This window comes from Pan paniscus, chromosome 1, assembly GCF_029289425.2.
Source record: "Pan paniscus chromosome 1, NHGRI_mPanPan1-v2.0_pri, whole genome shotgun sequence".
Classification (NCBI taxonomy): Eukaryota; Metazoa; Chordata; class Mammalia; order Primates; family Hominidae; genus Pan; species Pan paniscus.
Window position 1 is genome coordinate 186,059,972 of NC_073249.2, and position 14,185 is coordinate 186,074,156.

The 14,185-nt window shown below is 41.6% G+C and overlaps 1 protein-coding gene and 1 non-coding gene across 15 annotated transcripts in view; both read right to left on the bottom strand.

Moving 5' to 3' along the window:
• The window catches only part of NFYC (nuclear transcription factor Y subunit gamma), a 79,790-nt gene that overhangs the window by 12,609 nt on the left and 52,996 nt on the right, over positions 1 to 14,185 (bottom strand). For all 14 annotated transcript variants that reach the window (XM_055094753.2, XM_055094733.1, XM_063608389.1 and 11 more), the window contains 4 exons: positions 11,494 to 11,565; positions 9,391 to 9,504; positions 5,838 to 5,933; positions 793 to 966 (listed from right to left, as the gene is read on the bottom strand). In XM_055094753.2, coding sequence (XP_054950728.1) covers positions 793 to 966; positions 5,838 to 5,933; positions 9,391 to 9,504; positions 11,494 to 11,565 — 456 coding nt within the window. The remainder of the gene's footprint in view (positions 1 to 792; positions 967 to 5,837; positions 5,934 to 9,390; positions 9,505 to 11,493; positions 11,566 to 14,185) is intronic.
• On the bottom strand, positions 4,650 to 4,713 carry MIR30E (microRNA mir-30e). The gene has a single exon (NR_163092.1). It is a non-coding gene; the product is annotated as a microRNA mir-30e (primary transcript).

Sequence of the window (14,185 nt, forward strand, 5' to 3'; positions counted from 1 at the left end):
TACTTCTTTTAATGTGTTCCTTTAACACCCTGTACACATTCCCACGTGGTGGTACAACCTTTAAGTATTTGTATCCCCAACTAAATTGTGAATTCCTTGAAAATAAGGACTGTTTTATTCATGCTTGTATCCCCAATACATAGCACAGAACTTTACCCTCAGAGGATGCTCAGTGTTTGATGAATAAATAATGATTGACAGAGAATTTGGATTCAGAGCTCATAGTACAGAGTTCTCTGCAGCCTCACATGACCCCCAACAAACATGAATGCTACTGCTCTTAACACTACTACTGGGGAGAGAAAGAGTCCTCTGATTACTATCGTAAAAAGAGAAGGTCACTTGACACAAATATGGGACAGAGAAATGACGGGGAGAAGGAGTATGCAACTTGGCAATGATACCTAATCTCTCCCTTTAAGGGCACAAATTCCACTTCTGACACAGACACACAGACAGCAGGCATGGAGTTCACTTTAGCACCTCTACTCTTCATAAGGCATTTCAGACATTTTTTTTTTCCCTTCTAAAATTTCTGAGCTAATAGGGATCCTGGAGAACATACTGTCTAGTACACTTTCCTCATTTGACCTTTGAGAAAAACAGGGTCCAGAGAGATTAGGGTAACATCTCACCCCAGTAGCTGAATCTGGGGAAAAGTTCCAGTTTCCAGACTTTAAATCCAGTGCTCTATAATGATCTGGCTGCCTCTCTGCCCTCATCAAGCTCTGCCCATCCAAAAACCTAAGGGGCACTGTCTTGCTGGATGGGCATCCTCAGCAGCTCACAGACCTGGCCCTGCTGAGGCTGTGCGATGATGATCTGCCCAGGCTGGATGGTGGTCGTGGAGCTGGTGGTCTGCTGGCCTTGCTGCTGGCCCTGGACTTGGACAGCGGTGGGTTGCTGAGCCAGCGTGAAATAGTACTGGACTGGCTCAGCAGGAGTTACAGACTGGCGCACCTCCTCCTGTTGGGTGGAAAGAGAGGCAGGTAAGAGGAAAAGAACCAACTCAGCAGCCGCCACAGTGAATTTCCATTCTTCCCCCAAACAGGCTATGTGCAGTTGCCTGCTGAATGCTGAGCTCTCCACATTTGAAGCCAAAGGAAAGTGGAATTCAAAGAGACCAGTTATGCTAAATCAAACTAAAAATAACAGATCCTATAGGCTTCACAAAACATACAGCCAATTTCTGAAGTACGAAATAATCACCCATTGCATGATAAGTTGCAAACGGGCAAATAAGTACCGTAACTAAAAACCACGCACCAGCAGTGCTTGTCAGTAAATGCTGTCAAGGCCTGTGATCTGAGAACAGTGCTAATTGCAAGTGTTGGGAAGATGCTACCCAAACATCATGCCTCTCAGGCCTGGTCCCAATCTCCCAAATAGGCAGCACTCTTCTCGTTTTATCCCCACCACTTCAAGGGGGACAGAACAGGTTAATGGGAAACAGGGCTTTTCCTGAGCTGAAATTTCAGGATCGAGAGCACTGGTAGGCAAGTACCCAGCTTTTCACAGCTTGTTGAAAGCTCTGTGGTCACTGAGGGCATGTCTATCCAGTGTCACATCTGGTTCTGGTTGTACTTAGCCACAGAAGCGCAACCCAGGGGGCCTGATGGACAGCTCTCCGCTGGGGTACTGCCTTGGCTGATTAGGGAGGTCGCATTCTGTCCGATCTGCGGAGTGGAGACTGTTCCTTCTTCAGCTGATGTTTTCCATGGCAGAAGGAGTAAACAACCCTCTCCCAGCCACCTTGAGCTCACAGCTGAGAGTGTAGGATGTTTACACACACTACAGCATGGTTATAGCCCACAGGGTCCAGGGTTGATCAGCCCCTGACCACTGACACAGAACGGCGTCTGATCCGGAGTGACCTGTGTGACACATGGTGCCCCTGCCTGGGACAACAAAAACAATAAAAACACAGAACCACTTGGGCTGGCTGAGTAAAAATATTAGCTAAATTTACTCATGTCCTTATTCAGGGCAAAGTTTGCCACATTCCAGAAAAGAGGAAAAGACACTTCTTAGATGTACACAGACCCTGTGGATTGCCTCAAACTCCCCAAAGTAACATTTACAAAGCTGGTATTGACCCCATCCCCACACTGTTAGGTGCCCTGAACTGTGCTTCCAAAGTACTGTCCTCACAGTACACATTTTTGCACTTGCATGTCAAATTAACTGTCTGTTCTACTAAAATGTTAAGCACCATGAGGGCAAAGTCTAGCTCTCTCTTGCTCTCTGCTATCCCCCGCGTTCCCAGGTAGGCACTCAGTAAGTGCGTGATGAATGATGAACGGATTTAGACAGGCAGACAGTTAGAGGCAGGAAAGTAGTTCTCTGAATCCAACCTGCTGGTATGACAAATTCTCTTAAACCCAACAGCTGTTACCAATAGAAAATAGTAGTCTCTAAACTCTCTTTTGGTACCTCTAAGACTCTGTGGCCACAGTGTGAGGAAGCAGCTAGTGTCCCCTGTGGAACAGATCTGAGTATCCTTTGTTTGCCTGATGTCTGGGGGCTAGGATACTAAAACTAGGACTGCCAGTATCTACCCCTGAGAAACATGGGTCTCTGCAAGACATGGTTACTTGACAGCCATCTACCCAGCTTAGGGAGATACCTGTAACATTCTGGGTTTCTAAGTTAATATATGAACTGACTTTTTAGGTTGATATAGTCTGTGCTTCAGACACAAATAGTTTTAACCCTCAATATGATTATGCTAAGGCAGAAGGAAAAGGAGATTCCCTTTTATTTTCATCTAGGTCTCAATTTCCACAACAATTTCAACCCCAACTTATCATCATTATAAATAAATGTCAGCCTGGAAACTAGGTCTTGGCTGTGGCAAGGCTAAAATACTGATACCTTTTGCAGCCAAGAAACAGAAGCCAACTGCTCTTTGCAAAGCTATTGAAGTAGGTTCAAGGTACTTGTGTTCCACTGAGATCTCCCTTATTATTTTACAAAAAGCACAAATCACTGAAATCCAGACCTAACTTGGAAACGCTCTTGGGTAATGAGAGGGTATACAGGAATGAGAGCCTCAGAACCAGCTGTGTAGGAAGCTAGGCAGCAGGGAGACACCTGCATTTTCTAGCCGTGACCTGTGATTGTTTAGTCTCCAGTTATCCCCAACTACAGCTGATCTAGTATTGAATATGATCTTTTTGTCAGACAAAAAGCAAACCCTTTAAAAACCCCTTCCAGAACCCAAAATATCTCTTGCCAAAAGCTGTGAGAGCAGGTCAAGAGCTCCTCCTATGCTGCTTACTATATCCTCTTCAACTGTTTATGAACTAGACAGTATCTAGGACACTGAGAATCAAGTGGAGGCACCTATGTTTGTGTTGTTAGGACAAGGCACAACTGTTCTCAAATCATTGGAATGGAAGAAGGCATATCTAAGGCTCTTCTGCATTATGAAGACTCATTGTGCCAATGGAGGTCAAGCTAGCAAGGAAATGATTATGCTTGGTTTAAAGAAATGGGTGAAAAGATAATGACATTTCAATGGGCAGGAACTTTCAACTCATAGCTTTAGTGGGGCAGAAGTCAGGCCTCAACTACCTCCTACCTTCAAATAATCTTTACTTGCTTCTCTGAAGAACAAGCGAAACTCTCAAGTATCTTTGAGAAGTCAGGGCCTTGGACTCACAATTCAGTATTTCTGACTAGTTCCTTTTCCCGGCAGTGGGAGGTTGCCCCAAGTGGCAGAACAATGCTTTAATGACTGGATCAATCCAGAATGGGGCACTTGCTCAACTTTAGCAGTGGCCTCCCCAACTACAGGGCTTGCTCTTGGAATCTTTTCAGAAGCTGAGACTGACGAACAGTGCCAGAGAAGAGCAGCATCACATCCTAGGGCCATCTCTACAGTGTTGTGCAACCAGCCCTGACTGGAAAAAAGTACATTCACTTTAGTAGCAAGAGTGAACTGCTGCCTCCTTCAGAAAGGGTGGGTTTTGGAGAGTAGGCGTTTTAAAGGACTTTAGGAGGTGCCAGCCAATTTGGAGCCTGGGAAAACTTCGTGTCTACAGAGGATTAAAAATGCTATCTTAGAATTTCAGGCCAGCTTTCAGCAATCTCAACCTTTCAAAGGCCAGGCAGCAGCTGTCCCGAATACGATGCCAATCAATGCCTCGAACACCTACAAAGAACTAAATCCAAGCAACAAGAAGCTGTTTCAGCTAGACACACTTTAAAAGCAGATGGATCATAGCATTTTGAGTCTGGCTAAGATGGAATAAGGAGCTGTATGACACCCCGAGAGACCCAGAAGCACTGAGGAATCTGGAGGAACTGACAGGATGTGACCCTTCTCTCCAGCCAGTGTATTCAGCAGGCAGCCCATAGAAAACAAGGAGTTAGCACAATGAGAGTGAGCAAGGCCTGATTTCATCACAGAGCTCACAATCTTGTTTTAAAGGGGGCTTCTGATAGACAAAAGGAGAAAACAATTTCAACAAGGAAAGCAGGTGTATGATACTCTTTGTTCTGAAGGAAGATAAATGGCCTGAGTTCTTGTTGTGACTTCTGAGAGAGGAGGGAAGGACCCCCAAGAGGAGGAATTGAGCCTGTGGGCACAAACCTGCAATGTTTCAAAGCCGATGTGTAGCTGGGGACGACCGTGGCAGCCTGCCGCTGTAAACATCCGACTGAAAGCTCCTCTGAACACCTTACAGCTTCCAGTCAAGGATGTTTACAGTAGCAAAGACTGCCCAGAAAGAACGGAGACGCAGTGAGGCACACCCTACTCTAGTAAGGAGGTGACAGAGGGCTTGCTAATCCAAAGGCCCTCATGCAGGGTCAGAATTACAAATGTTCATTAGGATGCCCACTTCTCCTAGACTTTCTCTGACTGGTTATTAATACAGGCTGGGATGGGGAGAATGGCTGTCACTGAATGACTACTTCTAAGGATAATATACTATGAAATAATTCATTAAAAATAAAGTTTTATATAACAAAGCAAGCAGAACAAGGCACAGCTTTGCTCCTGTGAGATTCTGCCACTATTTCCCAAGTGGCACCTAGTGAATCATGCAATCTGCATGCTTAAAACAATGCGCTCTAAAGGACAGAGGTCTATTACAATCACAATTAAGAGCTATATGCACCCAAGGTGCTGAAAAAACAACTAGTGTGACCTTTGGAGAGGGGCAGGCAGAAGAGACGGGAAGGCAGACATTCATATTCTTTCTTGTGATTGCTTGCAAAACAGCTCAAGTGGTGGTTCTCAAATCTGGCTGCACATTAAAAGCATCCAGGGAGTTTTAAAAGGTACTGATGCCTGGGCTCCATCATGAGATTCTGATTCAGGTGATGTGGGTTAGAGCCTGGGCGCTGATATTTTTAAAACCCCAACAGGTGATTCTAGTGTGCAGTCAGGGTACTATATAAAGATATAATGAACCACAATATAGAGGAAGAGAAAACATAGTCCATTCACTCCAAATGCCACTGTGCACACAGAGAAGCTGTTTCTTAAAAATCTAAAATCTATAACTTTCTGGGAATATTCTCCTATCCCAGATGAAGAGCTCTGATAGACTTCCTAAGATAACTTGAAATGAGCTTAACTTTATCATTTGTAACTAAAGTCTTTCATTTTCATTTTGTCTATTTTCACTGAAATACCACTTCGGAGGCACTGAGTTAAAAGTATCCAGAAATGAGTAACAGAAGGAGATGTTAAGAATGAATCTGGTCTAGAAACGAGAAGCAAAAGGAATAGCAAATGACTTGTGCTGAGAGAGAAGGAGCGTATCTGACACCAGTATACAAAGCGCTCTTCAGTCAGCAGCAACTGCAATCCCTTCACAGCTCACCTGACGCTTTGGAGGTTTCAGTTCATCTCTTGGAACAATATCGATGAGAAAATCAAACTGATCAAATTTTGTAATTGCCATGGCGATATCATTTCTCTGTAACAAAGAAGAGTGGTGTGAAAAATTAGCCTGGGGAGAAACTAGTTCACTTGGCTTTATACCCTCCAAGTAAGGTAAGACGACTTTTAAGCCAAACTAAACACCTACGGGCAAGTCTACAGCTGAAATAAGCACAGCCAAACTCATATTCTTTAAATGATCAGAGCTGGTGGACAACCATCAACAAAAAAGAAAGAGATACATGTAACTCACACTGTATAATGGGGTATCTGAGCCTCCAACCACTGCTACTCCTGCTTGATCCTCTCCCCGCGATTTTCAAATTACAAACCTAGTAATCTCAATTAGCAGGTTTCTGGTCATTCTGTGGGTTAGCAAAGTTAGGTTTATAATCTTTTTAAGGCCCTAAATAATATTTTCCCTTTGGTTCACAAGTAGTTATAATCTATTTTGGATTTCTTAGGTAAAATCCTAATTCAATAACTTTTTGCAACATTTTCAAGTCACTGGATCTATATACACTAAGTTCTCACAAGCTATGATTTTTATTTGGGAATTCTAAATTGCAATACTTAAACCATGGGTTTATCATTGCAGTTCTGAATTCCCAAATAAAAAACATAGCTTGTGAGAATTCTGATATTCATAGTTTGTGCTATGAACAGCAGCAAGAGAGGTCAGAGAACACAGGAGTCAGAAGGCTAATGATACTGAAACCAAGACCTGCTCTAATGGGGGTTTCTCTCCAAGTGTGATACTTCCTTTCTTTGAATAATAAAATTAAAAGATTTTTACTAAAACCCAACATATTATGTATAGTTAAGATTTGTGTACTTTACTAAAGATTTAAAGCAAAAGGAAAAACAATATGAAAAAACACTGAACTCTAGTGAATGATATGCATGTTAAAGTATTTGGGCAAAGTAAACTTTACAATGCACTTAAAAACAGATTACTTGAAGGATGGATAGAGGGATAAACAGATATGAGAATAAAATAAGCATAGTAAAATGTTTATGGTAGAATCTAGGTTGTAAGTATACAGGTATTCACTGTAAACTTTGCTTATGTTTGAAATTTTTCATAATAAAATGCTGGGGAAAATGTTAACACACTAACAGAAATCCTTAGCAAACTCTATATACCACACCTTAAAAGGTGACTCATCAGACAAAACAGGAGAGGATGGAAATTTTTTTTTTCTTTCCCTTGTATCTGTGATGGCCCCAAGCCTCTGAAATGCAAAACTCTAGTCCGCCCTTCTTGCCAACCACGAGCTTGACGATAAACCCTCCCAACTGAAGCAGGGCCCATCTTAAGATTGCCAGAACTCATTTAAGATGACTACAATATAGTGTCACATTTTTTGATGTCATCTACTCAATCTATCTAAATGGCTCATTTATTGATGGAATAAAAGGGGAAAAAGAAAAATAATAAACATCTCCAGCATATAATAAAATGTTCTAGAGTATTTTGGAAACATAGATATACTTAAGCTGGTCTTCCTAAAATTTTTATTTGCTTTTTAAATTCCCTGAGGCAGGAGGATCGCTTGAGCCAGGAGTTTCAAGACCAGCTCTGGGCAACATAGTAAGGCCTCATCTCTACAACAACAACAACAACAATTTTAAGCCAGATATGGTGGCATGCACCTGTAGTCTCAGCTACTTGGGAGGCTGAGGTGGGAGGATCACTTGAGCCCAGGAGGTCGAGGCTGCAATGAGCTGTGATTGCGCCACTGCACTCCAGCCAAGGCCACAGAGTGAGACCCTGTCTCAAAAAATAAAAAAGGAAAATAGAAAGTTCCTTCTAGCCCTTTCCAGTCAATATCCTTCCCCACACTCCCCTAAATCTGGGCAACCACAACTCTGATTTCTATCACTATAGGTGGTAATAATGCATTGTATCATGCACTATGTAATTTTTTCCCTCTGGTTCCTTTTGTTAACATAGTATCTTTGAGATTTATCCCTGTTGTATGGAGCAATGGTTTGTTTCTTTTTATTGCTGAGGAGGAATCCATTTCATCAATACCTCAGAATTTGTTTATATATTCCTATATTGATGGACACTTGAGTTGTTTCCAGTTTTGAGGTAGTATAAACAAGGTTGTTAAGAGCATTTTTATATAAGAATGGCTACAGTTCTTTTGGGTACAAACCTAGGAATGAAATGGCTGGGTTACAGAGTAGGGGGATATGTTTATCAGAAAATGTCTAATATTTTTTCAAAGTGACTGACCACTTTAGATTCTGACCAGCAATATATGAGTTTCAGACACTCCACTTCCTCACCAACTGTGGTATTGTCAGTCTTTTTTATTTTAGGTATTCTAGTGGGTGTAAAACAGTATCTCACTGCGGTTTTTTATTTCCCTGATGACTAATGATGTTGCATATCTTCTCATGGGTTTATTGGGCATTTGTTTATCTTTTTTTCTGAAGGTCTGTCCAAGTGTTTTGCCTATTTTATTTTCTAATCTGAACTGATCTTGAAGGGAGCTTTAACTGGATCTCTCTGGATCCACAGACTAACTTCAAGGCAACATAAATTTTGTGACTTCAACATGCATATCATTTATTGGAGCTCAGTATTTTTTGCTTTTTTTGCTTTAAAACTTTCATATAGTAATGTACACAAATCCTAACTTTATGCCGCATTGACAAGCTGTACTAGAATGCAGGCTTCCCACAGATAAGGATTTTTGTCTGTTTTGTGTATTGTTAATCCCCAGAGCCTAGAAAAGTGCCCGGCACATTGTGGGTGTTCAGTAAGTATTTTTAGAATAAATGAATAAACACATGCATTTTCTACTTTGCAGGTAAAGGGAAACAAGAACAGAAAATAATTTACTTTCTCGGCTTCATTGTTAAAATACTGCCACCACTGTTTTATACTTGTTACACTCTTCTTCTTGTATCTGGGAAATCTTTCCTCTAAGAGCCAGGGCTTGGCTATAGGGTGAGGGTTTCTAAAGTCAATGGCCAAGGGCTCTGCATACAGTATGAATGTGGATTTGCTAGGTTAAAAATTAAAATTAAAAAAAAAAGAAGAAGAAAAAGAAAAGGACTCCCAGGAAGGCTGACAGGAACAAAAAGCCTAATGAAGCTAGTGAGACTGATGATACTTCCTGGAATCTCTCAAGGCTCCCAACCAGAAGTTGTTTACGTTTGGAAACAGGTAAATACTCTTATCACTTGAGCCTCTGTTTATAGTGAGGGCTCACCAAGGGAAAAGAGTTCAGTCACTAAGCTGTGAAAACCAGGAGAGAACTGATTAAGATTTTTGGTGGAGAAACACAATCACCATGGCCAGAAGGTATGTCTGCCTCCCAACAGTGGTGATGCCAATGACATGTCAGCTTGATAGAGGCCTAAAGGAGCACAATCTTTGGTCCTAAAGGAGAACAATCTTTCTCCAACACCACGCAGGAAAACAGGCAAAGGCCGCTGCTTACCCCAGTTTTCCTAATCTAAGTCTGCAATAATACCTGTAGAGTCCGGCGCTTGTTATCTTCTGTGTGAATCCAGGCTCGAAGAGTCAACTCTGTGATAAAAATCTGGGCTGCCTTGGCAAAGAGTACAGGCGCTTCTGCACTGATCATCTGTAATAGACACAGGCCCTCCCTGTCAATCACCAGCAAGTCATGCAAACCAGTCTGTCTCTTGCCTCATTGCCTGGCATGGGACTATGGGGCAAGGGTCAAAAAATGAGGTGGTATACTCAAGAGATTCCAAGGTAAAATAAATCCATGAGTGGGAACAAAGCAGGTAACAGGGAGAAGGGAACAGGGAGAAAGAATACTTATCTAGCACATACCATGCGCCAAACCTTGTGCAAGGTGTTTTCTTACTCTTATAATAGCCTTTCAAAGAAACTAGGGGTCAAGAGAGATGAAGTGACTTGCCCACAGCCATAGAGCCAGTAAGTGGCAGGGTTTCGGTTCTAATCCAAGGAGAAACAATATGAGGAAGGAGAATGAGCTTGAAAGCCAATGGATTTGGATAAAATTGCAGGCTTCCCATCCTTTTGGGCTTTTTCATGTACTGAAAAAGAGGATAACCTTTCAGTTTTATTGTGGCAATCAAATGAGATAATATATGTATCCAGCCCAGGGCTTGGCATATAGGAAATGCTCAAGCCATACAAACTTTCTTGATGTGTCTGATTTCAAAGTTGAAGCTCTTGGTCAAACAAGGTTCTAAACCTTTGGTGAGGTAGTCTGTGCAGGATACAGCCACAGAAAGAGCTCTGGAGTTAAAGAAGCAGCAGATGGGAAATGGGATCTTGGTCCTATCACTCTGGGTGAGTCACTTAACCTCTTTGTGTCTATTCCCATTGTCTGTAAAATGGAACTGATAATTCTTATTATATCAAATCTCACAGGGCTACTGTGAGGAAGAAAGGAGCTAATAAAAGGGAAAATTACTATCAATTGTTAGCTTTCTGTGAAAATACAAAAGACTATTAATTTTGAGTGGTAAAGAGACAGAGTTCCTCTTTCTCTGAGATCTGTAATGGAGATGGACTCCTAGGAATACAGAAATGGCCAAGCCCACGCAAACCCTCTCACAAGTATTATTCATGTAAAAGAAACTCATAGATCAAAAGGTTAGAACAGGTAGAATATCATTATCAAAAATTTCTTAAGAGTTCAGATCAACAAACTATATAAGACGCTAAGATGATGGCACTGTCCTGTTGATTTGATGATACATGTATATACTACACTGTGAACAGAACTGTGAGATACCAGCTGGGCATGGTGGCTCATGCCTAATCCTAGCACTTTGGGAGGCTGAGGCTGGAGGACTGCTTGAGCCCAGGAGCTCGTGACTAGCCTGGACAACACGGTGAGATCCTGTCCCCCACTCCAAAAAAACATTAAAAATTAAGCCAGACATGATGGCACGTGCCTGTAGTCCCAGCTACTTGGGAGGCTGAGGTGGGAAGATCACTTAAGCCTGGGAGGTGACGGCTACAGTGAGCCGTGATTATGCCATTGCCCTCCAGCCTGGGTGACAGAGTGAGACCCTGTCTCAAAAAGAAAGAAAAGGCCAGATGCGGTGGCTCACACCTGTAATCCCAGCACTTTGGGAGGCAGAGGCAGGCATATCACCTGAGGTCGGGAGTTCAAGACCAGCCTGGCCAACATGGTGAAACCCTGTCTCTACAAAAAATACAAAAATTAGCTAGGTGTGGTGGCGGGCGCCTGTAATCCTAGCTACTCGGGAGTCTGAGGCATGGGAATTGCCTGAACCTGGGAGGCAGAGGTTGCAGTGAGCTAAGCTCGCACCACTGCACTGCGGCCTGGGTAACAGAGTAAAACTCTCAAAAAAAAAAAAAAAAAAAAAAAAACCAACATCAACTATTTTTTCAACATCTAAAAAATTTTCAGGATGATCCATATAGTAACCAAAACTGCTCAATTTTGGCTCACTTAACAATTTTGCACAGGAACCAAATAACAAAGCAACAGACAGTAATTTTTGTGTGTTCTTGTTTAATTAAACTTTGAGCTCTAGAGAAATGAGCAATAACCTACCCATCACTTAGCTTCAATAAGAAATAATAAAAATGAATGTGAATTCACCTTCACATCTTCATCCAGTTTCATAATCTTCTTAATACGAGCCAGTGGGAGTTCCTGCACTCGGAAGTCTTTCTGAAATGAACAACAAGAGATGCATAAATGGTGGGGACAATCAACAGTGTGGCAAAGCATGACAGGCAGTAGGAAACACTCTGGCTTGGTCCCTCTCTTCAGGAAGCGTATGTCGGGAGAGAAGGTACAGATGAAATGAAGAAAATACAAGCTCCAGAGCAAAATTCTTCTTTACTTAACATATGCAGGTCTTCAAAGAATGAATGGGCTTTAGAAAAAGCTTAGGATGGCCTCTAACAGTGCCCTCATGAAACACAGCCCCAAGCAATATCTGTTTTTTTTTTTTTCGTCAGCACAACATAGAGGGACATTATGAGCGCCTTCTCTTTTTTCCAAGTAAGTTTACCAGTCTGCAATATGCAGATTAAAATGAGATTTCTGTCTCAGGGGTATTCCTCTAAACTGCCAGTTCTTTCTTCCATTCAGTGGCCAAACTAACAGCAACGCCGGGGCACTTGACCACAGTGATCCACAGTTCTTTACAACTCATAGTGGCCACTTCTGACATTTGCACTAACCTGAGAACAGAAACTGGGGAGGAGAGCTCCTTTCTCATCACAGCAGCAATGGCCTTGTCTCCAAAATTTGCTTCAAGTGGGGGTAGAGGAGTATAGAAAAAGGATGAGGGTGAATTTGTCAGCTGCCTTTTAGGAACAGCTGTGTTATTTTTTCTTAACAAGCCTGGAGTGGGGGAGGACCATATAACTTCACTGTGGATATAGTTTAGGAAAGGGCTTTTTTGATCAGCACTACTCAGTAATTTGAGACTTAAGCCCTTTTTTGTTTTATTTTGAAACTACTGGTATTTAAACACATGCCCAATGATGGATGCAATTCTAGGAAAAAAATCAATTTTGAGTTTCAGAGCTGCAATGAAGAGAAAGGTGCAAAGGCAGATATTAGCTAAAATCAGCAAAATCTCTACTGGGACTAGGTGTCAAATGATTGATTCTATAAGTGGTCTGAAATGTGACTCACTAAACCTAATATGCTCACCTGGGAATTTGCATCATCACATTATGGAAGGAGCAGCTATTATTTCAGATGTGATGTAATTAACAAGCATAAGTGAACTTTCTTTTGCAAGACCAACAGAAAATCTCAAATATATGTCAAAAAAAGGTATTTTGGAAAAACATCAACAGTCTTCCCAGAACCTATTTTATGATTATAGAAAGAAGAGAATCTATTAGGATAAAATGTACACCAAGACATCTAATTTTTCCATGCAAACCCAACAAGCTGCTTGGCTACCACTCTGCTCTACAAACTTCAAACACCAATTTTTCATCTTTTCCTTTTCCAAATTAGGTATCAACATTTTCCATGAACCCTCTACTAAAACTAACCCTGGAGTAACAGAGACTTAGAAGTTCAGTTTATTAAAATTTCAACAAAAGGAAACAGTAGCGCAGGTTCATTCTATTCTTGTTTTTCCCCTTGCTCTTTCACTTACTGATTCAAGCAACTCAACTAATAGTAAATGTATGATACCTACTACTATGCAAAAAATACACATGTAGGCCAGGCATGGTGGCTCATGCCTGTAATCCCAGCACTCTGGAAGGCTGAGATGGGAGAATCACTTGAGGCCAGGAGTTTGAGACCAGTCTGGTCAACATAGTGAGACCCCATCACTATTTTAAAAAGAAAGAAAAAAAATACACATCTACTCCTACCTTTGAAGAGCTTGTGGTTTGTCAGAGATAGTCACATAAAAACATTATAATCCCCTACCCAATACTGGAGGGGAGGGATCCCCTGCGGGGACACAAAGAAGGACATATTGCTAGGGACAGCTAGCAATGTGGGGCTGGAGGGAGAGTGAGGGATTGGGAAATGTTCCACAAAGGGGATGACACCTGAATTGTGTCTAAGGGATGCTGGGAATTTGCCTGTTGAAAAAGTATGAGAATGTTATTCAGACAGAACAACAGAGACAGAGAGAGAGACAAAAAATCACAGCCTATTTAAGTTTTAGATCTACTACCTGAGTATAGAGGGGAAAAGCAGGAAAGAGGATACTGGGTTGGGGCCAGATCCTAAAGAGTTTTTTTAAAAGTTTAATCCCAGAAATCAACCACTGGTCTTCTTTCTTGTGTGGCATATCACAGAAGATGATGACACTACACAGAAATGCCAAAGAGAATGCTAGGGATGATCACTCCTTTGGAAAACCTCCCAGGCTAATACATACAGCACAAGATGATCATAGATTTAGCTCTCTTGCAAGTGTGCTCTTGTTTGGCTTGGTTTTAAATATAATTTGTACAAGAATGTTCCATGATTACTTAACTAAAGCCCAAAGTTGATAAAAAAGACCTCTTTCCCCAAATTGAAAGAGTAAACTATTACTCCTTCAATTTCTCTTCTTTAATCAAAAGCAACAAAAGTCAAGGATCAAGAGATCATTCCCGCCTTGCAGAGATGTAAAATGAGGCAGAAATTTATAATAAGCTCTGCTTTAATCCCCTTCCCAAAGTTTTTCTTTGTGACAAACTATTTTTTCATGTTCCTGAAACCTTGAGATCTCAAGGAGCAGTGTGTAAAAGTGGATCTTGAGGGGTGTGTATGGTTCATCCCTGTTGACAATCACCCAGTTTTCTATAATTCTATCCTA